The 25,208-nt window shown below is 50.5% G+C and overlaps 1 protein-coding gene and 1 pseudogene across 2 annotated transcripts; both read left to right on the top strand.

Moving 5' to 3' along the window:
• Window positions 1-1,930: 1,930 nt before the first annotated feature.
• Window positions 1,931-23,458, top strand: SLC52A3 (solute carrier family 52 member 3). Of its 2 annotated transcripts, none has more exons than XM_087888984.1 (6): window positions 1,931-2,138; window positions 15,367-15,574; window positions 16,232-16,356; window positions 19,048-20,117; window positions 21,292-21,415; window positions 22,853-23,458. In XM_087888984.1, the coding sequence occupies exons 4-6, from the start codon at window positions 19,072-19,074 to the stop codon at window positions 23,063-23,065; spliced, it is 1,383 nt and encodes a 460-aa protein (XP_087745110.1). In that variant the 5' UTR covers window positions 1,931-2,138; window positions 15,367-15,574; window positions 16,232-16,356; window positions 19,048-19,071; the 3' UTR covers window positions 23,066-23,458. The 2 variants fall into 2 exon arrangements, with proteins under 2 accessions (XP_087745110.1, XP_087745109.1); XM_087888983.1 differs by having other exon boundaries at window positions 1,987-2,138; window positions 15,380-15,574.
• LOC148114468 (uncharacterized) lies at window positions 5,059-10,056 on the top strand (annotated as a pseudogene).
• Window positions 23,459-25,208: the final 1,750 nt, after the last annotated feature.

Consider the following 25,208-nt stretch of genomic DNA (forward strand, 5'->3'; position numbering starts at 1 on the left):
CCCGGTCCCCGACACGTGCCGTCTGCTGCCCTGTCTGCCCGGATCAGCATGGCGCCCCCAGCCCTTCTTTTGTGAGACCCTCCCCAAACGTCCTAATGATCTGCAGCAGCTGAGTTGCCGACTGGCCGATCGGAGCTGGCCTGGGAGGGACACCTGCCGGCCCCCCATTGCCGTGCCCGGACCCCGAACAGATGTGAGCCCAGCGCCCCCCACACAGAGGATGGAACAGCGACATTTGGCAGCTGAGGATGGGAAGGAGAGGGATTCATCCCACCACTTCCTTCCCTCCCTCCCTCCCTCCTCTTCTTCAACCTCCTCCTCCACCTCCTCCTCCTCTTCCTCCTCCATTGTCTTTTTCCCTCCTCCTTCTCCTCCTCCTCCTCCTCCCTCTTTCCCTCTCCTCTTCCTCTTCCTCCTCCTCTTCCTCCTCCCTCTTTTTCCCTCCTCCTCTTCCTCCCCCATTGTCTTTTCCCCTCCTCCTTCCCTTCCTCCTTCTCCTCCCTCTTTCCCTCTCCTCCTCTTCCTCCCCCATTGTCTTTTCCCTCCTCCTTCTCTTCCTCCTCCTCCTCCCTCTTTCCCTCTCCTCTTCCTCTTCCTCCTCCTCTTCCTCCTCCCTCTTTTTCCCTCCTCCTCTTCCTCCCCCATTGTCTTTTCCCCTCCTCCTTCCCTTCCTCCTTCTCCTCCCTCTTTCCCTCTCCTCTTCCTCTTCCTCCTCTTCCTCCTCCCTCTTTCTCCCTCCTCCTCTTCCTCCCCCATTGTCTTTTTCCCTCCTCCTTCTCTTCCTCCTTCTCCTCCCTCTTTCCCTCTCCTTTTCCTCTTCCTCCTCCTCTTCCTCCCCCATTGCATTCCATTCCATTCCATTCTATTCCTCCTCCACCAAGCCCACTCCCTTCTAGCACTGATGACGTTACCTAGTTAGGTCGCAAAATGTTTGCAAGGGAACAGCCAAGCTCAGACCACATCAAGGACTGTGCAGAAAGAGAAAGCCAGATAAGCGAGGATTAACACCAGACAAACCATCGAGCCGAAGACAGCACCCTAATCAAGGAAGTACCAAGGAAAGAAAACACACTCTGATCAACACTGCCAGGGCAAGCAAAACTCCACACTCCCTCGCGTACGTTCGCTCTCTTCGCAACCCAGACAGGCAACCATCCCTACGGAATGTGCCTTTTGAGCCAGATTTAAATCCTGGAAGTTGGTTTTTGAGCTTTATCTGAGATGCGTCAGCTTATGAGGTTTACGAGCCCACGTTGCTCAGTTCCCTTTGCCTTTGTTGTGGTGACCTAAGTTTACTGAGTCATTTACAAGACACAATTAGTCCCAAACAAACCTATTTTATTGTAACAGCTGAGGATTACGTTCATTCCCATCTGAGTCCCAATTAGTTGCAAAACAAGTCCTTCGGAATAATCACCAACCTTTATCTTCTTTGACACCCTGCCAAAGGCCTTACTTGGCAAAGCCCCACGAAGTTCAGAAACAAACAAGAGATGCCGACGGGAAACAGAGTTAGCAATGTTGCTTTCCTGCAAAAGGCCCCAAGTGTCGTTGTTTCTCTTTTAAGCCTTATGAGAGGGGCCAATCATCTCCTGGCCTTACTCCTGAGTCGTCCCTTTTGCTTTAGCTGCTCTTGCCTTCTGGCAGCTCTGCGCATGCGTGCACTAGGAACAGGCTCCTCCTGTTCCTCTCTGATGTCCGACTCTGGAGGCGCCGGAGTCCGCGCATCGCTCCCCGATGGCCCTGGCCCCATCTCTGCCTCCGATGCAGAGCCCTCGTGCGGACCTTCCCCAGACTCCAGGACTGGCCCATGTTCCTCCCCAGCCTCCTCACTGTCCGACTCCGCTGCCAGCTCTGCAAGCTACTGGCGGACCAGAACTGCCTTCTGAAGGTTTAAGTCCACCGACCTCTTGTTTTGAGTGGGAACAGAGTGCAGAGTCCGGCATTCTATCCTGCCCACCCAGGACGCTGGTGGGCAGTGAGGTCACAATGGACTCTCTCGCAGCCACAGAAATCAGGACCACACATGGGAGGCATCGGTGGGAGCGACCCACGTTTGGTAGGAATGTAGAAAGAAACTTGTGGACTCCCTGTAACAGTTGGAAGGGACCTTGGAGGTGGGAGACCGTATACCAGGGGTGAGTTCTACTTACCTTTACTATCGGTTTGCAGCGGAGCTACGCACCTGCATTTGCTTTGCTCATGCGCGCGCGCACTCTTCTGCTCATCACTGACTATTGGGGGCGAGCCTTTGGCCCCCGTGGAGAGGGCGCGCAATCTGGGAGTCCTCCTGGATATGCAGCTGTTCTTGGAGGAACATCTGACGGCTGTAACCAGGGGGACCTTTTGTCAGGTACGCCTGATCCGCCAGTTGCGGCCCTTTCTTGATCGGGATTCCCTGTGCACAGTCACTCGTGCCCTCGTCACCTCTCGCCTTGACTACTGCAATGCTCTCTACATGGGGCTCCCCTTGAGGGGCACCCGGAGGCTCCAGCTGGTCCAGAACGCAGCAGTGCGGGTAGTCACAGGAGCCGCATGGTACTCCCATGTAACACCGCTCCTGCGCGAGCTGCACTGGCTCCCGGTGGTCTTCCGGGGGCGCTTCAAGGTGTTGGTTACCACCTTTAAAGCGCTCCATGGCATCGGGCCTAGCTATCTTCGAGACCGCCTGCTGCCACCGACGGCCTCCCATCGACCCGTGCGCTCCCACAGAGAGGGCCTCCTCAGGGTGCCATCAGCCAAACAGTGCAGGCTGGTGACCCCCAGGGGGAGGGCCTTCTCTGTGGGGGCTCCCACCCTCTGGAATCAGCTGCCCCCAGAAATAAGGAGAATCCAAGACCTCCGTGCCTTCCACCGTGCCCTTAAAACCTTCTTTTTCCAGCAAGCCGGGCTGGCTTAAGAAGAAATTTTTAAATGTTTTAATTGGTAGTGAGTTTTAATTGGGCCAAATTTATATATCTTTTAATTGTTTTTAATATTTGTACTGCATGTTTTTTAATTTTGGCTGTACACCGCCCTGAGTCCTCAGGAAGAAGGGCGGTATAGAAATTTAAATATGATATGATATGCTCATGTGCAGAAGCGTTTTGAGGGGTTGGAGGGCAAAGCCTCCCACCAGTTTTACAACCGGTTCTATAGAACCGGTGCGAACTGGGGGCAACCCATCACTGCCGTATACCATTCTGAACATACGGCTGTCCGTGTATGGGTCCTTCGTTTTCCAAGAGGAGGGGGCTTCCCTTGCACATTTAACCCGTGCGCCCATGCCTTGGGATGAGGAGCGTATGCATGGGGAGGGCATGTCTGCCTCCCTCTGAAGGCAGGGAGGAGGAGGAGGGGGAGGAAGAGGAGGGGGAAAGTGGGATGAGGAAGAAAAAGAGGAGGAGAAGGGAAAAAGACAATGGGGGAGGAAGAGGAGGAGGGAGAAAGAGGGAGGAGGAGGAGGGAGAGGGAGGAAGAGGAGGAAGAGAAGGAGGAGGGGAAAAGACAATGGAGGAGGAAGAGGAGGAGGGAGAAAGAGGGAGGAGGGAGAGGAGGAGGGAGAAAGAGGGAAGAGGAAAAGGAGAGGGAAAGAGGGAGGAGAAGGAGGAAGAGGAGGAGGAGGGAAAAAGACAATGGGGGAGGAAGAGGAGGAGGGAGAAAGAGGGAGGAGGAAGAGGAGGAGGAAGAGGAAGAGGAGAGGGAAAGTGGGATGAGGAGGAAGAAGAGAAGGAGGACAATGGGGGAGGAAGAGGAGGAGGAAGAGGAAGAGGAGAGGGAAAGAGGGAGGAGGAGGAGAAAGAGGAAAAAGACAATGGAGGAGGAAGAGGAGGAGGGAGAAAGAGGGAGGAGGAAGAGGAGGAGGGAGAAAGAAGGAGGGGGAGGGGAGGAAGAGGAGAGGGAAGAGAAGGAGGAGGGGAAAAGACAATGGAGGAGGAAGAGGAGGAGGGAGAAAGAGGGAGGAGGAAGAGGAGAGGGAAAGTGGGATGAGGAGGAAGAAGAGAAGGAGGAGGAAAAACAAATGGAGGTGGAAGAGGAGGAGGAGGAGGGGGGAGGGAGGAGGTGGTGGGATGGGGCGCTCTCCTTCCCATCTTCAGCTGCCAAATGTCAGTGGGGCATCCTCGGGGTGGGGGTGGGGGGGTGCTGGGCTCACATCTGTTTGGGGTCCAAGGATGGCAATGGGGAGCCGGCAGGTGCCCCTCCCAGCCCAGCTCCGACGGCTCAGCTGCTGCAGATCATTCGGAGGTCTGGGAGGGTCTCACAAAAGAAGGGCCGGGGGCGCCATGCTGATCCGGGCAGACAGGGCAGCAGGCGGCACGTGTCGGGAGGCGGTGTGTGTGTGTGTGTGGAGGTCCAGCGATGGGTGCAAGGCCTTTCTTTCCAGCTGGATTTATGCCCCCTTTTGTCTTCCTCCTGACCCACCCCCTGCCCTCCAAACGTGGGGGAGAACCTGCCTGGGACCCACCCCTCAGCCCTGGGAGGGACCCTTCTTTGATGCTTTTCGGGACCTTGGCATTTCTCTCCAGACTGAGTCAGAGGCTCGCTTGGAGCATCTGTCCCCCGGATTCCCCCCTCCCCACACACCCCTCTGTCCCTGCCTAGACCCCAAACTCCTGAGAGAAGGGGACATCTGCAGCTCAGGGTCCTTAGTGCTCTTTGTATTCGGTTGTTAAATGACCCTACAAGGTAACATTATCAGTGCTAGATGGGAGGAGGAGGAGGAGGAAGAGGGGAGGAAGAGGGAGGAGGTGGGAGGAGGAGGAAGGGAGAGGAGTTGAGGAAGAGGAGGAGGAAGGGAAAGGGAGGGGGAAGAGGAAGGGAGGAAGAGGAGTATGGGGGAAGGGGGAGGAAGAGGGAGGAGGAAGAGGGGAGGAAGAGGAGGGAGGAGGAAGAGGAGGTGGGAGGAGGAGGAGGGGAGGACGAGGAGGAGAAGGAGGAAGGGGAGGTGGAAGAGGAAGAGGAAGAGGGAGGAGGGGGAGGAGGGGGAGGAAGAGGAGAAGAGGGAGGGGAAGAGGAGGGAGGAGGAAGAGGGAGGAAGAGGAGGAGGTGGGAGGAAGAGGAGGAGAAGGAAGGGGGAAGGGGGAGGAGGAGGAAGAGGAGAGGAAAAGGGAGGAGGTGGGAGGAGAGAGGAAGAGGAGGAAGGGAGGAGGAAGGGAGAGGAGGTGAGGAAGAGGAGGAGGAGTAAGGGGGAAGGGGGAAGGGGGAGGAGGAGGGAGGGAGAGGACAGGAGAAAGGATGGAGGAGGAGGAAGAGGGAGGAGGAAGAGGAGGTGGGAGGAGGAGGAGGGGGAGGAAGAGGAAGAGGGAGGAGGAAGGGGAGGTGGAAGAGGGAGGGGAAGAGGAGGAGGAGGAGGAAGAGGAGGAAGAATCTCTATCCTTCCCAGCTGGCTTTTGACAAGCAGAGTCAAAGGTGGAATTCTGGGGGATTCTGGGAGTTGAAGTCCCGACTGGCTTCAAGAGGCCAAGATTGAAAAACGCTGCCGTAGGAGATGGGACTAGGCGGAGGTTCTGCCCAGAAGGGTCTTTAGAAGCTGCCCAGGTAAAACAGAGAGAGGTCAGATATTTGGGGGGGTGGGAGGGGGGGCACAATTTGAGAGTGCAGCCCAGTTGGCCTTGGGGGGACAAGGAGAAGATGGGAAATCTGAGCTGCAAAGAGTGATTTTCGTCCTTGGTCATTGAGGATTTTGCAGCCCAAAGCTGGCTGCCCTGAAGAACGTCCCCCACAATGGCCGCTGGTCATAGAGTGGGACTACCAAAGGCTACCAGCTGACCAAGCGGGAATCTTGGTTTAACTTTAATGAATCTCTTAGTAAGATTTTTTTTTCCTGCAGCCAGCATTACTTGGCCTAGGCACTAGGTGGCAGCATGGCACAATTTATAAATTTACTATTTGATTATCTGGATATATCATATATCGAATATATGAATATATACATACATACATACACCACTGCACCACAGAGGCTCATGTGGGGTGTGTGTGTGTGTGTGTGTGTGTGTGTGTTCTGTGTGTGTGTGTGTGCGCATGAAAGAATCAGAATCAGAAAAGAGCTGGAAGGGACCCTAGAGGTCATCTAGTCCAACCCCCTGCTCAATCAGGAGAACCGATACCCTTTCAGACAAGTGACTCTCCAGTCTTTTCTTAAAAGCCTCCAGTGATTGAAGCACCTACAACTTCTGGTGGCAAGCTGTTCCACGGGTTAATGTCATTAATTTTATCATTAATTTAATTCATTAAATTTTTAAATTTTATGGACTTGGGGGCTTTAAATTGGGAACCTAATGATTTAATGCTTTTTAATTATCTTAACTTGTGTATTTGTATGTTTCTTAATCTTGGCTGTTCACCGCCCTGAATCCCTTCTGGGAGAAGGGCGGTATACAAATTAAATTAATAAATAATAAATAAATGAATAAGAAATTAAATTAATGAATTTAATGTCATTAATTTGTCATTAATTTAATTCATCAAAAGTCATTTAAGTCATCAAAAGTCATCAAAAGTCATTTCAGTCTGCTGAGCCTGGTGGCTCAGCAGACTGAAAGCATAGTGATTAACCCCAGCTGTCTGCAATTACTGTAAGTTCGAATCTCACCAGGCTCAAGGTTGACTCAGCCTTCCATCCTTTCTAAGGTAGGTAAATTGAGGACCCAGTTTGTGGGGGCAATAAGCTGACTTGGTATAAATATACAAAAGTATGAAGGCTATTGCTTAGCGCATTGTAAACCGCCCTGAGTCTCCGGAGAAGGGCGGCATATAAATCAAATTAAAAAAAAAAATTATGAAGGAAATTTCTGAAGAAAGGAAAAGAGGAAGGGAAGAGAAGAGAAGAGGATGACCAGCAGCCGGAGGGATGGACGCTGTTATAGTAGTGATGGACACACAGTTGGAAAATATAAAGGAACAGATCTAAAGGACCGATTCTCCTGGAGATCCTGATCTACTGGAGCCCTAAGAATTGATAACTTGAGCACACATCAAGACGTCCTCGACTTCCGACCTTTCACTTAGTGACCGTTTGAAGTTTCAAAAGCACTGGAAAAAAGTCACTTATGGCCATTTTTCACAATTACGACCCTATGGTTACATGAGCCAAATTCGGGCGCTTGGCAACTGACTCGTATTTATGACGGTTGCAACCTCCCAGGGTCACGTGATCCCCCTTTTGGCGACCTTCCGACCAGCAAACTCCACAAGGAAGCCCGATTCACTTAACAACCGCCTGACTCACTTAAGAACCGCCAGGATTCTCTTACCAACGGTGGCAAGAAAGGTGCCAAAACTCACTTAACAACTTGCCTTGCTTAACCACAGGAATTTGGGGCTCGATTGTGGTCATACGTCAAGGACTATCTGGGATGCTGGGAAAGGAGGAAGGAAAGAGAAGAGGAGTGGCCAGGCGGAGGGACTCTAAATGTAGCCATGGAGGCAATGTTGAAAGAGCTGAAGGACCAGAAGATGTTCCATCAATGTGGTTGCTAGGAATAATAATAATTAAAAAAAAAAAAAAACTTGATAGCACATAATTGGTGTCCTGGAAATTAAGCTCTTTGCCTTCATTAGAACCAAAGAATCATGAGGTGTGAATTAGAAGGAACTTCAGAGGTCATCTAGTCCAACCCCCTGCTCAAGCAGGAGACCCTATACTCATGATGGCGAACCTATGGCACACGTGCCACAGGTGGCACACGGAGCTATATCAATGGGCACGCGAGCTCAGCTCCACTAGCTGATTTTCGGGCCTTCCGGGCCCACCGGAATTTGGCAAACGGGCTGTTTTCGGCCTCCGGAGGGCCTCCGGGAGGTGGGGAAGGCCTTTTCGCCCTCCCCAGGCTCCTAGAAAGGCTCTGGAGCCTGGAAAGAGTGTAAAATGGGCCTCCTGAGCCCACCGTGCCATCATGTGCCAAAAGCGGGGAGAGCACGGGGGGGTCGCACGCACATGCGTGGGAGGGTGGGGCACATTGAATTATGGGTATGGGCATGCGCGCGCATGACCACTCCGCGCTCCCCCCCCACTTTTGGCACATGATAGCAAAAAGGTTAGCCATCACTGCCCTATACAATCCCAGACAAATGGCTGTCCAGTCTCTTCTTGAAAAACTCCCACAACTTCTGGTGGCAAGCAGTTCCACTGATTAATTGCCCTCACTGTCCTTAATTCTAGGTTGCTTCTCTCCTTGATGAGTTTCCACCCGTTGCTTCTTGTCCTGCCTTCGGGGCTTTGGAGAATAGCTTGACTCCCTCTTCTTTGGGGCAGCCCCTGAGATATTGGAAGACTGCTATCATGTCTCCCCTAGTCCTTCTTTTCATTAGACATACCCAATTCCAGCAAACTTTCTTCATATCAATCAATCAATCAATCAATCAATCAATCAATCAATCAGAATAGAGATAGAAGGGAGCTTGGAGATCTTCTAGTCCAGCTCCCTGTTCAAGCAGGAGACCTTATACAATTTGAGACTAGTGTGTCTGTCCAGTTTCTTCTTAAAAACCTTTGAAATGGAGCAACCACAACTTCAAGTGGCAAGCAGTTCCACTGATTAATTGCCCTCCCTGTTGGGAAGTTTCTCCTTAATTCCAGGTTGCTTCTCTCCTTGCTTACTTTCCCTTTGTTGTTTCTCGTCCTGGTTTGGAAAATAAATGGACCCCCTCTTCTTTGTCGCAACCTCTGAAACAATCAAAGAATCGTGAGGTGTGAATTAGAAGGAACTTCAGAGGTCATCTAGTCCAACCCCTTGTTCTCTGCAGAAATCCGTATTATTTCTGACAGGTGGCTAGGCAACCCCCATTGAGAAAGCTTCAGTGCCAAGTTTGGCCTCTATCTCTCTTTCGGGGTGTTTGTAATTCCATCTTAGGGACTGGGAAGTTGTGTTTGAAAATGCAAGATAGAGTCAAGATTACTCAAAGGCCAAAGTAAAGGAACACTTTCTGTTGCATTGTTCTTGTTTATTCTATTCAGTTTATTGGCCCTTTAATTATTGGGTTCAAAGTAGAATACTCTTATCTTATCTTTCAAAAAGAGCCAGGACATACTGGAATGTTAAGTGTAAAAGGGCTGGAGGGCTCATGTTGGAAGGGAGGGAGGGAGGAAGGAAGATTTTGAGGAGAAAGGAAAGAGGAAAGGGAAGGGAAGGAAAATCAGAAGGAAATAGAGAAGGAAATGAAAGGAAAAGGAAGGAAAAGAAATAGAGAAGGAAATGGAAGGAAAAGGAAGGAAAGGAAATAGAGAAGAAGAAAGGAAAGAGGAAAGAGGAAAGGAAATAGAGAAGAAAGGAAAGAGGAAGAAAGGAAAAGAAAGGAAAGGAAATAGAGAAGAAGAAAGGAAAGGAAATAGAGAAGAAGAAAGGAAAGAAAAGAGGAAAAAAAGAAAGGGAAGGAAAGGAAGAGGAAAGGAAAGATAGGAAAGAAAGGGAAGGGAAGGGAAGAAAATAGAGAAGAAGAAAGGAAAGGAAAGAGAAGAAGAAAAGAAAGGAAAGGAAGAGGAAAGGAAAGGAAATAGAGAAGAAGAAAGGAAAGAAAAGAAGAAAAAAGGGAAGGGAAGGAAATGTAGAGGAAAGGAAAGATAGGAAAGAAAGGAAAGGAAAGGAAATAGAGAAGAAAAGAAAGGAAAGAGGAAGAAAGGAAAGGAAATAGAGAAGAAGAAAGGAAAGATAGAGAAGGAAAGGAAAGAGGAAGGAAAGGAAATAGAGAAGAAAAGAAAGGAAAGAGGAAGAAAGGAAAGGAAATAGAGAAGAAGAAAGGAAAGAAATAGAGAAGGAAAGGAAAGAGGAAGGAAAGGAAATAAAGAAGAAGAAAAGACAGGAAAGAGGAAGAAAGGAAAGGAAATAGAGAAGAAGAAAGGAAAGGAAAGAGGAAGAAAGGAAAGGAAAGGAAATAGAGAAGAAGAAAGGAAAGGAAGAGGAAAGGAAAGGAAATAGAGAAGAAGAAAGGAAAGAGGAAAAAAGGAAAGGAAGAGGAAAGGAAAGAGGAACGGAAGGAAAGGAAATAGAGAAGAAGAAAGGAAAGGAAGAGGAAAGGAAAGATAGGAAGGGAAGGAAAGGAAATAGAGAAGAAGAAAGGAAAGGAAATGAAGAGGAAAGGAAAGATAGGAAGGGAAGGAAAGGAAATAGAGAAGAAGAAAGGAAAGGAAAGATAGGAAAGGAAAGGAAAGGAAAAGGAAAGGAAAGGAAATAGAGAAGAAGAAAGGAAAGAGGAAAAAAGGAAAGGAAAGGAAAGGAAAAGGAAAAGGAAAAGGAAAAGGAAAGGAGAAAGGACTTTGAATAAGGTTCTGGAGACGGAGGGGGTGCCAGCTGAAGTAGGAAGGCTCCCCACGCAAGAGGCTTAGGTCGGCCGAGCAAGCAAGCCCCCTTTCCCAAGCCATCAGTCGGTTCGTTCAAACCTAAGGAAGTCCCCACAGTCCATTGGAACCCCGAGGCCAACGTTCGATGCAAGTCTGCCCAGGAAGGAAAGGAAACAAGGATCCGGCCTGCTACCAGGACACGATCAAAGGAGATTTGAGGGATCAAAGCAGTGAGAAATGGGAACGTGACCTCCTGTTCCAAGGACTGCGCAGGGAGCCTTCAACGACTCTCTGAACTCGATGAATAGCGCATGAGTTGACCGATCAAGGCTCCTGGCCGGAGCCCAACAAGTTTTTCATTATAAAATCAGAGACAAAGTGACGTTAGGAGAGAAAGTTGTACACGGAAAGTTGTCGTCGGGCTATTCATTGGCCGTTTTCTCACGCTAAGGCTGGGAACTCTCGCTGGAGCCACAGAAGAACTGGGCAACTTGGGGTAATTGTGCGATTATTCTATCATCTCCCCCCCCCCTCTCTCTCTCTCTCTCTCTGTCTTGTTTGGGAAGGTTGGGTTAGGTGGTACCTCAAATCAGTTGGGCTGAGATTGAGAAAAGTACCAAGAAAGGAGAAGATTTGTAGCTCAGGGTTGACATGAGGAGCCCTTGGTGCTCTCTGAGCTTGGTATTTTTCTTGCAGACATTTCGTGACCTAACTAGGTAACATCATCAGTGCTAGAAGGGAGTGGGGTTTGCAGGGAGGAGGAGGAGGAGGAGGAGGAGGAGGAGGACAGGGACAACAACAAGAGTGGGGTTCTTGGTGCTTTCTGAGCTTGGTGTTTTTCTTGCAGACATTTATTTCCCTTTTTATTTTTATTTTTATTTTATTTTATTTTATTGTAAAAACAAACTTTATTAAATTTAAAAAGAGAAAATACAGGTTATACAAAATACATTTATATTAATCCAAAGTCACTTTCTATATTTTGTTTTTCATTTTTTGTTTTTCTTTTTTTCTTCTCTCTTCTTTTCTTTTCCTCTTCTTCTTTTTAATTTTGTTTTGTTTTCTTTTTCTATCTTTTGCTGTGAGTAAGTAATGTTGTTTGGATTAATATAAATGTATCTTGCAGGCATTTCATGACCTTACTAGGGAACATCATCAGTGCTAGAAGGGAGTGGGGTTGGTAGAGAGGAGGAGGAGGAGGAGGAGGAGGAGGAGGAGGAGGAGGAGGAGGAGGAGGAGGAGGAGGAGGAGAAGGAGGGGGGAACGGGACGATGACAACAGTGGGGTCCTTGGTTCTCTCTGAGCTTGGTGGTTTTCTTGCAGATGTTTTGTGACTCGACTAGGGAACATCATCAGTGCTAGAAGGGTTGGTGGAGAGGAGGAGGAGGAGGAGGAGGAGGAGGAGGAGGAGGAGGACTGTGAGTTCCTTGGTGCTCTCTGAACTTGGCTCTTTTCTTGCAGACATTTCATTACCCATCAAGGTAATCAGATCAGTGCTAGTAGGGAGTGGGGTTTGCAGGGAGGAGGAGGAGGAGGAGGACTGTGAAGTCCTTGGTGCTAACAGGATAAGCTGGGACTTAATAATGTATATTGTAGGGTGGGGTTTTTTTTAAGCAGTTGTGCTCATTGGAGACCATCATGATCCAAGAGAAGGAAGTTTGGAAGTGTTCACTGCCAAAGACACGTATCTAGCACCACTATTTTGTGAGCTGCAGTGTCTGCCAGCAAGTTTCTGACACTGGTTTAAGTCACTGTTGTGTATATACACTCGTTTAGTTTAGTTTAGTTTAGTTTGTTATATTTGTATACCGCCCTTCTCCCGAGGGACTCAGAGCGGTGAACAGCCATGGTAAAAAACAATGTACAACAAAAATTAAAAGCTTATTGAAATAATTCAATCATTCGGCCAAATTTAAAACATCCAACTAAGATCATTTAAAAACCCCCTATCAAAACCCAATTTAAAAAAACCTTTATCCTGTCACTCCAGCTTGCTGGAATAATAGGGTCTTCAGAGCGCGACGGAAGGCACGGAGGTCGGGGATCCTTCGTATGTCCGGGGGGAGCTCGTTCCAGATCGTAGTTGCCCCCACAGAGAAGGCTCTCCCCCTGGGGGTCGCCAGTCGACACTGTTTGGCTGACGGCACCCGGAGGAGCCCCTCTCTGTGGGAGCGTACTGGCCGGTGGGAGGCAATCGGTGGCAGAATGCGGTCTCGTACGTACCCAGGTCCTAAGCCATGGAGCGCTTTAAAGGTGGTAACCAACACCTTGAAGCGCACCCGGAAGACCACCGGGAGCCAGTGCAGCTCGCGCAGGAGCGGTGTTACATGGGAGCGACGAGTCGCCCCCATTATTACTCGCGCGGCTGCATTCTGGACCAGCTGGAGCTTCCGGGTGCTCCTCAAGGGGAGCCCCATGTAGAGAGCATTGCAGTAGTCCAGCCGGGAAGTGACGAGAGCGTGAGTGACTGTGCGCACGGCGTCCCGATCCAGAAAGGGAGATCAGGCGGACCTGATAAAAGGCCCCCCCTGCCCACGACCGTCATATGATCCTCCAAGGACAGCCGTGAGTCCAGGAGGACGCCCAAGTTGTGAGCCCTCTCTGAGGGGGGTAAGATCTCATCCCCAATAGCCCAATAGCCACACTACTAAAACTCTCATTGTTGTGACCTTTAATTAATTGGGCGAAACGGTGCATGGTAGTAGGGCAACAATATTTGAAACAAATATAACCTCAAACGGGCTAATTTACCAAAGGTGTCCAAAATCTGGGAACCAGGACTCCCCAGGGAATGAAATTTGGGGAAATTGTGGTTCTGTTCTGCCAGAGCTATGGACCCCAAAGAACACAGCACGCACACAAAGTCCGTAAGAACCTTAGTTTACTAATTTAAATCAGTCTTTTCTGAACAAGGGCTGTTAACTTAACTTCATTGACAGCCGACAAGAATCCAAAGAATAATAAATCAATTCTGAGGCACAGTATTTCAGATAACGGTAATCTTCCCGTGGTTGGCAGAATGCCCAGAAGCAATTTGCAGGAAAACTGATAAGAGAGAAACAAGAGCCGAATCAAGACGCGAAGGAATGTGAACTAAAGTTGTTCCCTATAAATTGCTTCAGTCGGTGTTCCTCCTTAAATAGGCTAAGGGAGTGGCCAATTAGCCCCAAGCCTTACTCTCGAGGAGACCTCCTCCTGAGGAGCCACTCCTGCCTTTTGGCAGCTCTGCGCGCCCGTGCATCGAGAACAGGCTCCTCCTCTTCGTCCTCTTCACTTATGGGAGCTTCTGGAGGTTCTGAAGGCCCTGGCTGAATCCCCGTCTCTGGCACCATATCTTCTCCAGCCTCCTCACTGTCCGACTCGAGCGCCAGCTGCACAGGCTGCTGGCGCAGCACCACACCAGCCTCCTCGCTGTCGGAATCAGCTACTAAACTGCACAGGCTGCTGATGGGCCACAACAGGTTGCTTCAGAGTAGGGGTGAAATCTACTTATCTTCCCTACCGGTTGGGAAGTACGCGGTCCGCGTCACATGCACGCTTGGATCCTCTGCGCATGCACAAAGCCTTCTGCGCATGCCCGGCCGGGTGGGCGGAGCCTTGCACTGCCTCCGCTACCGGTTCTCCGAACCATGCACCACCATCACTACCGATTCGGCTGAACCAGTCCAAACTGGTAGCATTTCACCCCTGCTTCAGAGCTACTGGCTGCTGTATCACGAGCTACATTTTCAACATTCTGTGACAGTTTCCAAGCCAATCTTGCAATCCCTTGCTCTCGCGCTCTCCTCCTCCCATTCAGAAGCAGCCACATACCTTCCCAGGGAGGGGAGAGGAGAGGAGAGGGGGGAAGGAGGAAGAGAAGGAGAAGATGGAGGAGGGGAAGGAGGAGGAGAGGAGAGGAGAGAAAGGAGGAGGAGGAGGAGAGGGAGGAGGGAGAAAGAGAAGATGAGAAAAAGGAGAAGTTGGAGGAGTGCAGGAGGGGAAGGAGGAGAAGAAGGAGAAGGAATAAGAGGAGGAGGAGAGGAGAGGAGAGAAAGGAGGAGGAGGGGAAGAGGAAGGAGAAAGAGAAGGAGAAATGAGAAGAAGGAGATGATAGAGGAGGGGAGGAGGGGAAGGAGGAGGAGAAGGACAGGAGAGGAGGGGAAGGGAAGGGGAGGGAAGGGAAGAAGAGAGGAAAGGAAAAGAAAAGAAAGGAAGAAGCATGACACGGCATCCAATCTAACAACTTCCCCCTTCCTCCTCCTCCTCCTCCTCTCCTTTTTCTTCTCTTCCTCCTCTTCTTCTTCTTGTTCTCCACCTCTTCCTCTCCTCCTCCTCTCCTCCTCCTCTCCTCCTCCTCCTCTTCTTCTTTTCCTCCTCTTCTTCTCCTCCTCTTCTTCTTCTCCTCCTCCTCTTCTCCTCCTCCTCCTCTTCCTTCTCCTCTCCTCCTCCTCCTCTTCTTCTTGTTCTCCTCCTCCTTCTCTCTTCCTCCTCTTCCTCCTCCTCTTTTTCTTGCTCTCCTCCTCCTCTCCTCCTCCTCCTCTTCTTCTCCTCCTCCTCTCCTCCTCCTCTTCTTCTCCTCTTCTCCTCCTCCTCCTCTTCTTCTCCTCTTCTTCTTCTCCTCCTCTCCTCCTCCTCCTCCTCCTCCTCTTCCTTCTCCTCCTCTCCTCCTCCTCCTCCTCTTCTTGTTCTCCTCCTCCTCCTCTCCTCCTTCTCTCCTCCTCCTCTTCTTCTCCTCCTCCTCCTCCTCTTCTTCTTGTTCTCCTCCTCCTCCTCCTCTCCTCCTCCTCCTCTCCTCCTCCTCTTCTTCTCCTCCTCCTCTTCTCCTCCTCTTCTTCTCCTCCTCCTCCTCCTCCCTCTGCCATATCCCTCATCGGACATTGGCGAACATCTTGGCGAGCCTGTTTTTATCAACAGCCGCCCGAAAAAGTGCTGCCAAGTTTCCTTCCTCCCCAAATATTGGCCGAGCTGCCTCCCTGCTCGGCCTTGAAGAATGCAACAATCCCGGCATGGTGATGAAATCCAACTTTCCCAGCCACCGACCACAAGCGTTGACTTTAAAAATCCCGATCAGCCTGTTTGGCACCTTGCGTCTAGCGTTTGCCTTTCTTTTCCTTTCCTAACCAAAGCTGTACTTTCAAGGCGGTGCCACCTACGGACGGGCGCACAGGTAAACGAAACCCTGGAAGCTGGCTGGGGCCCAACTGGACCTGGGCAGGAGTCAGCCGGCTCGGAGGTCGATGCAAGAAGGGGTCGAAAGGTAGACTTCCACCTGCTTGCTTAGGAAGACACCAGGGGACCAGCGCTCACCTGCGGACACTCCTTGTCAAACTAAAGGTACGTTTCACGAGTCCTCGCTTACTGCCCAGGCCTGGTTTCGACACTAAGTGGAACTCCCGTAGTTGGGGGGCGGGGGGAAGAGAAGCCAGTTTTGCTGCGTATGCGACAGTTGTCCTTCGATCTGTCTACCTGGACGGGGTCCAGGAACTTGGGAGGGGCTGCTGAGCCGTCACTCAACCCATCGCTGTAACGGCGAGCAGGTAAAAAAGGTATCCAGGTGAGCAGGGACGGCATTCCTGGATCCTTTCCTTTCCTGGATCCAATCCAAGCTAGAGAGGAGCGGATGGGGCAATCCTCTTAAAGAGACAGTGCAGAGTTTTGCAAACCGTCCAGATCAGGTGTCGGCAATCTACGGCTCCGGAGCCGCATGTGGCTCTTTCGGCTCTCTACTGTGGCTCCCTGTTGGGTGATATCGTCACTAGCTGGGCCCGTTTCTCGCCCTCCCTTCCCAGTCACTCCTCGCCTGGCTGGAAAAGAGACAGAGAGATAAAGAGAGAGGGGGAGAAAGAGAGACCTAGAGAGACACAGAGCGGGAGTCATGTGACTGATTGAAGTGAGTGACGTCGAGTTGGCCACGCCCACCCGAGGTTTTGTGGCTCCCGGTGTTTTCTTTTCTGTGGGAAAGGGGTCCAAATGGCTCTTTGTGTGTTTAAGGTTCCAGGTAATCCTCGACGCACGGCCACAACGGAGCCCGATATTTCTGTTGTTCAGTGAGACATTTGTGCGTTTTGCTCCATTTTACGACCTTCATTGCCGCAGTTATGAAGTGAAGTTGTTAAGTGAGTAACAAGATTGTTAAGCTTCCCCGTGGACTTGGCTTTGTCGGGAGGTCGCAAAAGGGGATCATCACGTGTCGTGACCCCGGGACACTGCGACCCGTCATAAGTCTGAGTCAGTTGCCAAGCGTCTGAATTTTGATCACGTGATCGTGGTGCAAAGGTTGGGGCTTTGACAAACGGCCCTAAGTCACTTTTTCCGGCGCCGGCATAACTTTGAACGGTCGCTAAGTGAACCATTGTAAGTCGAGGACTGCCTGTATTTCAGGCAATATAGGGAATCCTCGATTTATGAGCATAATGGGAGGCCAGCATTCCCCTTGCCGAGCAAGGCAGTTGTTATGTGACTTTTGCCCCATTTTATGACCTTTCTCGTCATAGTCGTTAAGCGAATCATGCAGTCGTTAAACGAATCTGGCTTCCCCCATTGACTTTGCTTGTCAGAAGGTCGCAAAACATGACCCCAGGCAGTGCAACTGTCATAAATATGAGTCAGTTGCCAAGCATCTGAATATTGATTACCTGACCATGGGGATGTTGTAACGGTCGTAAGTGTGAAAAATGGTCATAAGTCATTTTTTTTCAGTGCTGTTGAATCATCACTAAATGAACAGGTAGTCCTCAACTTACTACCATAATTGAGCCCCACATTGTTGTTGCTAAGTGAGAAATTTGTTTAGCGAGTTTTGTCCCATTTTACAACTTTCCTCGTCACAAGTCGTTAAGCGATTCGCTGCAGTTCTTAAATTCGTAACCTGGTCGTTAAGTGAATCGGGCTTCCTCCCATTGATTTTGCTTGCCAGAAGGTCGCAAAAGGGGGTCACGTGACCCCGGGATATTACAACCGTCATAAATATGAGTCGGTTATCCGAATGTAAATCGCATGACCGTGCGGATACTGCAGTGGTCGTAAGTCTGAGAAACGGTCCTCTTTTTTCAGTGCCATTGTAACTTCGAATGGACACTAAGTGAACTAGCTGGAGTTCTCCTGCCTTTCTTTCTCTCTCCAACCAATGCGATTGTATGCTCACCATAGACCAATGATGGCTAACCTTTTTGCCGTCGCGTGCCAAAAGCGGCGGTAGTGGGGGGGGATTGCACGTGCACGTGCCCACATCCATAATTCAATGCGCCCCGTCCCCCCATGCATGCTTGCGTGACCCCCCACGCTCTCCCCCTGCTTTTGGCACGCAATGGCACGGTGGGCTCGGTGGGCCCATTTTTTGCCCTCCCCAGGCTCCAAGAGCCTTTCTAGGAGCCTGGGGAGGGCGAAAACTGCCTTCTCCACCTCCCCGGAGGCTCTCCGGAGGCCCTGAAACAGCTCGTTTCCCAACTTCCAGTGGGCCCGGAAGGCCCAAAAATCAGCTGGCCAGCAACGCTCGCATGCCCACAGATATGGCTCCGTGTGCCACCTGTGTCACCTGGCTGGGGAATTCTGGGAGTTGAAGTCCACATATCTTGAAGGCTCTCAAATAGCTGGCTGGGGAATTCTGGGAGTTGAAGTCCACATATCTTGAAGGCTCTCAAATAGCTGGCTGGGGAATTCTGGGAGTTGAAGTCCACATATCTTGAAGGCTCTCAAATAGCTGGCTGGGGAATTCTGGGACTTGAAGTCCACACCTCTTGAAGACTCTCAAAGAACTGGCTGGGGAATTCTGGGAGTTGAAGTCCACACATCTTCCAATAGCTGAGGTTGGGAATCACTGATGTAAACTCTCATCCCAACTCTTCTTGCCTCCTGTTTAATCCTATCCAACAAAATGAAATTCAACGTAGAGAAAAGTGAAGTCTTACACTTAGGCAAGAAAAACCCCAAATACACACAGAGACTGGGTGAAGCCAGGCTTAATAGTAACTCTTAATAGTAATAGTAACCCTGAGAGGGATCTCAGAGTCTTAATGGACAACTAGACATTGTGCAGCGGCAGCCAAAAAAGCCAATGCAATCCTAAATTGCATTAACAGAGGGATGCAATCAAGATCAAGGGAGGTACTGATACCACTCTATAAAGCCTTAGTAAAACTACACCTAGAGTCCTGCATCCAGTTTTGGTCATCACAATACAAAAAAGATGTTGAGACTCTAGAAAAATTGCAGAGAAGAGCAACCAGGATGATGAGGGGACTGGAGGCTCAAACATACGATGGACGGTTGCAGGAACTGGGCCTGGCTGGTCTAGTGAAGAGAAGGACCAGGGGAGACAGGAGAGCATCTTCCAATATTGGAGGGGCTGCCCCAGAGAGGAGGAAGGGGGTCAAGCTATTTTCCAAGGCACCTGAAGGGCCAGACAAGGAATAATGGATGGAAACTGATCAAGGAGAGATTCAACCTGGAAATAAGGAGGAATTTTTTGACAGGGAGAACGATCAACCAGTGGAACAGAAGTTGCCTTCAGAAGTTGTGGGAGCTTCATCACTGGAGGCTTTCAAGAAGAGACTGGACTGCCATCGGTCGGAAATGGTGTACGGTCTCCTGCTTGGGTGGGGGGGTTGGACTAGATGACCTATAAGGGTCCCTTCCAACTCTGTCAATGTGTTCAATCTCTTTCTTTGTAGACTGCAAACCTTGAATTGATCCTGGTTTCTTCCAGAGGAACCAAGGCCATCCTATTATGCCCAGGGGACAAACCTTTCCAAAGGTCCCTTCCAAACTCTGTTAATCTAATCTATTAAGCCACTTCTCTTCTCCATCAGGTCTTCTGCTCTTCCAGGGAGAAGATGGCGTGGCTGACCCACTTCCTGGCCTGCGTCTTTGGCACCGGTTCCTGGATGGCCATCAACGGCGTGTGGGTTGAGCTTCCCCTCCTGGTGACCGAATTGCCCGAAGGCTGGTATCTCCCTTCCTACCTCACCATCATCATCCAACTGGCCAACATCGGCCCTCTCTTTGTCACTCTCATGCACAAACTGAAACCTGGTTTATTGAAGGAGGTCCCGGTGATTTGCGTGGTGGTCTCCACGGGCATCCTAGCTTGTTTCCTCCTGGCTTTCCTTTGGCATTACACCACGCCAATCGCTGGAGAACCTCACAGCGTGGCTTTCTTCGTCTTGACGTTCTTCCTCTCCTTGGTGGACTGCACCTCGTCCGTCACCTTCCTGCCCTTCATGGTGCACTTCCATCCTCGGTACGTCCCCACTCTCTTCATCGGGGAAGGACTCAGTGGGTTCATCCCCGCTCTCTTCGCCCTGGCCCAGGGGGCTGGCATTGCCACCTGCGTCCAGATCCCAGGGCCAACCTCCAATGCCAGCGTGGGCAACTCTTCGTGGGTCAACGCAACGGAGCTGATGGAAACGCGCTACTCCCCGGCCAACTTCTCCAGCTTGGTTTTCTTCCTCATCCTCTCGGCCATGATGTTCTTCTGTCTCGTGGCTTTCCTCTTCCTCAACCGGCAGCCCAAGTCATGGGAGCTTTCCAAGGAGAATTTATGCTCCAGCGAGATCACCCTGAACTCAATCCAGAAGATGCCTACAGGCAAGGAGGAACCGGCCAACTTGAGAGGGGGCCCAACCTACTCTACGGAGAGAAAGCTGGAGAACGTCAACGAAGATGACAAAGGGGCCGAGAAGGTCACGTATACCTGCTCCAAATTTGTCCTCATCTACTTCATGGTCGCTTGGCTGAATGCCCTGACCAACGGCATCCTTCCCTCCGTGCAAAGCTACTCCTGCTTGCCTTACGGCAACCTGGCGTACCATCTGGCAGCTACCTTGAGCTCCATGGCCAACCCTCTTGCCTGCATCGTGGTCACCTTCCTACCCAACAGGTCTGTATTCCTGGTCAAGCCAATGGTACCAACGGAAGAGAAGCTTTGGGGCTCAGGGTTGAATTGGGGGTGGGGTCCTTGGGGCTCTATGAGCCTGGTGGTTTTCTTGCAGGCGTTTCATGACCCAACTAGGGAACATCATCAGTGCTAGAAGGGAGTGGGGTTTGCAGAAAGGAGGAGGAAGAGGAGGAGGAGGAGGAGGACTGTGGGGTCCTTGATGCTCTCTAATCCTCCCCAGTCATTGTCATCCTCCTCCTCCTTCTCCTCCTCTTCCTCTTCCTCCACCTTCTCCTCCACCTCCTCCTCCTCCTCCTTTCTGCAAACCCCACTCCCTTCTAGCACTGATGATACTACCTAGTGGGGTAATGAAATATCTGCAAGAAAACAACCACACACCAGAGACCCAACAATAATTCTTCTCTTCCTCCTCCTCTTCCTCCTCCTCCTCTTCCTCCTTCTCCTTCTCCTCCTCCTCTTCCTCCTCTTCCTCCTCCTCCTCTTCCTCCTCCTCCTCCTCCTCCTCCTCTTCTTCTCTTTCTCCTTCTCCTTCTCCTTCTTCTCCTTCTCCTCCTCCTCTTCCTCCTCCTCCTCCATCTCCTCCTCCTCCTCTTCCTCCTCCTCCTCCTCCTCCTCCTCCATCTCCTCCTCTTCCTCTCCTCCTCCTCTTCTCCTTCTCCTTCTCCTTCTCCTCCTCTCCTCCTCCTCCTCTTCCTCCTCCTCCTCCTCCTCTTCTTCTCCTTCTCTTCCTCTTCCTCTTTCTCCTTCTCCTTCTCCTTCTCCTTCTCGTCCTCCTTCTCCTTCTCCTCCCTGCAAACCCTTGTAGCACTGATGATGCTAACTGGGTCATGAAACTTTGCAAGAAAATGACACAGCTCAGAAACCACAAAGGACCCCACAGCCCTCCTCCTCCACCTCCTCCTCCCTGCAAACCCCACTCCCTTCTACCACTAATGATATTCAACATCGCAGTTTCTTTCTTAAGCTTTCTTAATGGCCAACACAAGCTGCCCATTCTTTCTTTACCCAATCCTGGCTTAACGTGGCATGTAAAGCCAGCTTACATCCCTGCTCCCTAGCCACTTCTTCCTTTGGATGCCAGCTTGCTGTGGGCGAAGTCTGGGTCTGTCTCCGAAAGAGGCAACCCACCACCTCTCTTCTTTCTCCCCCCCCCCAGGTCCCTTCTGTTCCTGTGGATCCTGACCGCTGCAGGAACGGCCTTTGGGGTCTACAACATGGCCATGGCTGTGCTGAGCCCCTGCCCCCTCTTGCAGCACTCCGACTGGGGAGATGCCCTCATTGTAAGTCGGCCGCTCGATCACTTCCTGCGGGTGGGAAATACGGGGGGGAGGGGGGTTTGGATTCGCACAGCATGCTGGACTTTGTGGTCCCATGTCTGCAAAGAACTCTGTCATTCTCTCTCCGAAGGTGTCACGTGTCATCGTCCAACCAGGGGTGAAATGCTATAGGTTCGGGCCGGTTTGCCCGAACCGGTAGTTTAAAAAATGCTACCAGTTCGCCAAAATGGTAGTAAAAAAATGCTTAAAAAGTTTTTTTTTTAAAAAAAAGTTCCGACGATTGCACGTCACTCAGCTGATCTTTGGAACATTTTTTAAAAAACTTTTTAAAGCAAACTTTACTTTTTAAAGTTAAAAATGCTTTAAAAAGTTTTTTTTAAAAAGCAGGAAATCCAAAAGCGCGTGTTTGGTGTGGACTGCGCACGCGCACGCAATGAACTGGTGGCGACTGGTGGAGGATTTCACCACTGAGTCCAACCCCCTGCTCAAGCAGGAGACCGTATACCAGCCGTCTCCTACCATGGCAACTTTAAGACTTGTGGACTCCAATTCCCAGAATTCCTCAGCCAGTATGCAACTTTGCCAGCGTGCAACATTCGAAGCCAAGAACGTAGATTCCTGGACCATGGCTGGCTGAGGAATTCTGGGAGTTGACGTCCACCAGTCCTAAAGTTGTCAAAGTTTAGAGACTCCCCTGTCCTATGCCACTCTAGATAAATGGCTGTCCAATCTTGAAAACCTCCAGGGATGGAGCCACCTGCAACTTCTGGAGATCTTCCAAGATCTCAAGCTGTGTTGTGGCCCGTCAGCGGCCTGTGCAGCTAGTAGCTGATTCCGACAGCGAGGAGGCTGGTGTGGTGCTGTGCCAGCAGCCTGTGCAGCTGCCACTCGAGTCGGACAGTGAGGAGGCTGGAGAAGATGTGGTGCCAGAGGCAGGGATTCCACCAGGGCCTTCAGAACCTCCAGAAGCTCCCTTAAGTGAAGAGGACGAAGAGGAGGAGCCTCTTCTTGATGCACGAGTGCACAGAACTGCCAAAAGGCAGGAGTGGCTCCTCAGGAGGAGGTCTCCTTGAGAGTAAGGCTTGGGGCTAATCGGCCACTCCCTTAGCCTATTTAAGGAGGAACGACGACTGAGGCAATTTGCAGGGAACAACTCCGTTCACTCTCCTTCGCGTCCTGATCTTAGTTCTCTTATCCGCTTCCTGCAAATTGCTTCTGGGCTTTCTGCCAACCACAGTAAGATTACGATTATTTATTCTTTGGATTCTTGTAGGCTGTTAAGAAAGTTAATTAACAGCCTTTATTTGAAAAAAAGACTGATTTAATTTAGTAAACTAAGGTTTGTACAGACGTTGTGTGTGCTGCGTTCTTTGGGGTCCGTAGCTGGGGCAGAACAAGCTGGCAACTTCTCACCGGCATCTCCTCTTGCTCTCTCGACAGGTGATCTCCTGGGTATGCTTCACCGGAACCCTCACCTACGTCAAGGTGATGCTTGGAATGATTCTTCGTAGCTGCAGCCACAACGCCCTGGTCTGGTACGGCGCGGTGGAGCAGCTGGGGTCTCTGCTAGGAGCTCTGCTGATGTTCCCCTTGGTGAATGTCTACCACTTCTTCAAGTCGGCTGACTTCTGCAGCTTCCAGTGCCCGGCATGACATGCCAGGATCCGAGCAGTGGCTCTGCCAAGCATGCCAACCACGTGCCTTACGGGAAATGTCTTCCAGAAATAGTCAAAAATAGTCTTTTTGGACCAAAAGAAGGCAAGGGTTGGAGAGTTTAGCAAGTCAAGGAGGATGTCTACGAAGGACCACATCTTCAGAGTCAACAGCAGGCCAGGGAGCGTTCCTGAGTTTTGGCTCAACCCATATTAATTTTTGGGGGGGTGGTCCTTAAAGTAGGGCGGATGCAGCTCGGTTGAGAAAAATCTGGGTGAGCCTCAGACGTCTGCAGAACTTATAACTTTGCTGCCATCTTCTGTTTGTTTGGACTTTGGCACCCCAGATCAGACAGCCCTGCTTAAGAATAAACCAACTTTCATTGGATGAGAAGACATGGCCCTTGAACCTACATTCTTGAGATGGAAAGTCTTCGTCAGAAAGTAGTTGCATTTCCTCTACAGGTAGTCCTCAACTTATGACCACCATTGAGTCCAAAATTTCTCTTGCTAAGTGAGACAGTCCGACACGGGATAATAGGTTCTCCTGCTTGAGCAGGGGGTTGGACTAGAAGACCTCTAAGGTCCCTTCCGACTTTCTTATTCTATGTTCTAAAATGAGAAATGGGGAATAAACCTTAAACAAAGTAGGGTTTACTTTAAGTGATCAGCCTTAAGCAGATCCAGTCACGCCAGGGCTGAATCAACTCCAACAGTTGGGATCGGATCGGATGATGCCTGATCGCCCAGATCCATTCCACGGATCCTTTTCACCCGTATAGTCCTCCAGGAAAAGGAGTTGGAGAGAAAGAGTGGCTACCCAATTAAGCCTCTAGATCAGTGATGGCTAACCTTTTTGCCATCGCATGCCAGGAAGGGGGGGGGGAGTGAGGGAGGTTTGCCCGTGCGTGTGCCACACCCATAATTCTATGTGCCCCGCCATGCACATGCGAGCACGACCCCCCCTTCCCGCCCCCACTCCTGGCACACAATGGCCCGGTAGGCCCGTTTTTCTTTCTCACCTGGCTCCAGATCCTTTCTATGCATCTGGGGAGGGCAAAAACAGCCTTCCCCACTTCCTTGGAGGACGAACATTGAGAAACGGGCCATTTTGGGCCTCCGAGGGAGTTGGGGAAGGCTGTTTTCGCCCTTCCCAGATGCATAGAGAGGATCTGGAGCCAGGGAGAAAGAAAAACGGGCCTCCCCCCCCCCAGCCCTTTTCTGGTGGGCCCAAAAGGGTCGAAAATCAGCTGACAGAGCTGAGCTGGCGTGCCAGGCAACATGACTCCACGTGCCACCTGTGGCACGCGTGCCACAGGTTCGCCATCATGGCTCTAGATTGCAGAATTCTGGCTTTGCCTATGCTGATTGGCTGCAGGGGTCAAGACACGCCTCCTGCTGCCAGCCTATCACATTGGGATGGAGATAGTAATGTCTGGAAATCCTAGCAAAATTTGTTCCTTAGCTGGCTGGGGAATTCTGGGAGTTGAAGTCCACATTTTAGCTTCCATTGGCCAAGGTTGTAGAACACTGCTTTGAGAGTTTTCAAGGTTTCTCTTCTCCCTTTTTTTTACCCAACAACAATCCTGCTGGGTGGGCCCAAAGGAGCTTCTGTGGCTGGATTTCCCACCTCATATGTCTAATTGGATGTTTTTGGCAGGGGTGAAATCCAGCAGGTTCTGACCAGTTCTGGAGAACCGGCAGCAGAAACTTTGAGCAATTTGGAGAACCGGTAAATACCACCTCTGGCTGGCCTCAGAGTGGGGTGGGAATGGGGATTTTGCAATATCCTTTCCCTGCCACGCCCACCAAGCCACGCCCACCAAGCCACACCTCGCCTACCAAGCCACGCCCACAGAACCGGTAGTACAAAAATTTGGATTTCACGACAGGTTTTCCGGATGTCTCTATGAATCTTGCTCTCTTAGCCTAACACCCAAATCCTTATCCCACATTGGCTATTTTCACATTCCTTTCTTTTCCTTTCCTTTCCTTTCCTTTTTTTCCTTTCCCTTTCCCTTTCCCTTTCCCTTTCTTTTCCATTCCTTTCCTTTCCTTTTTTTCCTTTCCCTTTCCCTTTCCTTTCCTTTCCATTCCTTTCCTTTCCTTTCCTTTCCTTTCCTTTCCTTTTTTTCCTTTCTTTT

The sequence above is a fragment of the Pantherophis guttatus genome, chromosome 3 (assembly GCF_059756535.1).
Source record: "Pantherophis guttatus breed Tessera chromosome 3, ASM5975653v1, whole genome shotgun sequence".
NCBI classification, from domain to species: Eukaryota; Metazoa; Chordata; class Lepidosauria; order Squamata; family Colubridae; genus Pantherophis; species Pantherophis guttatus.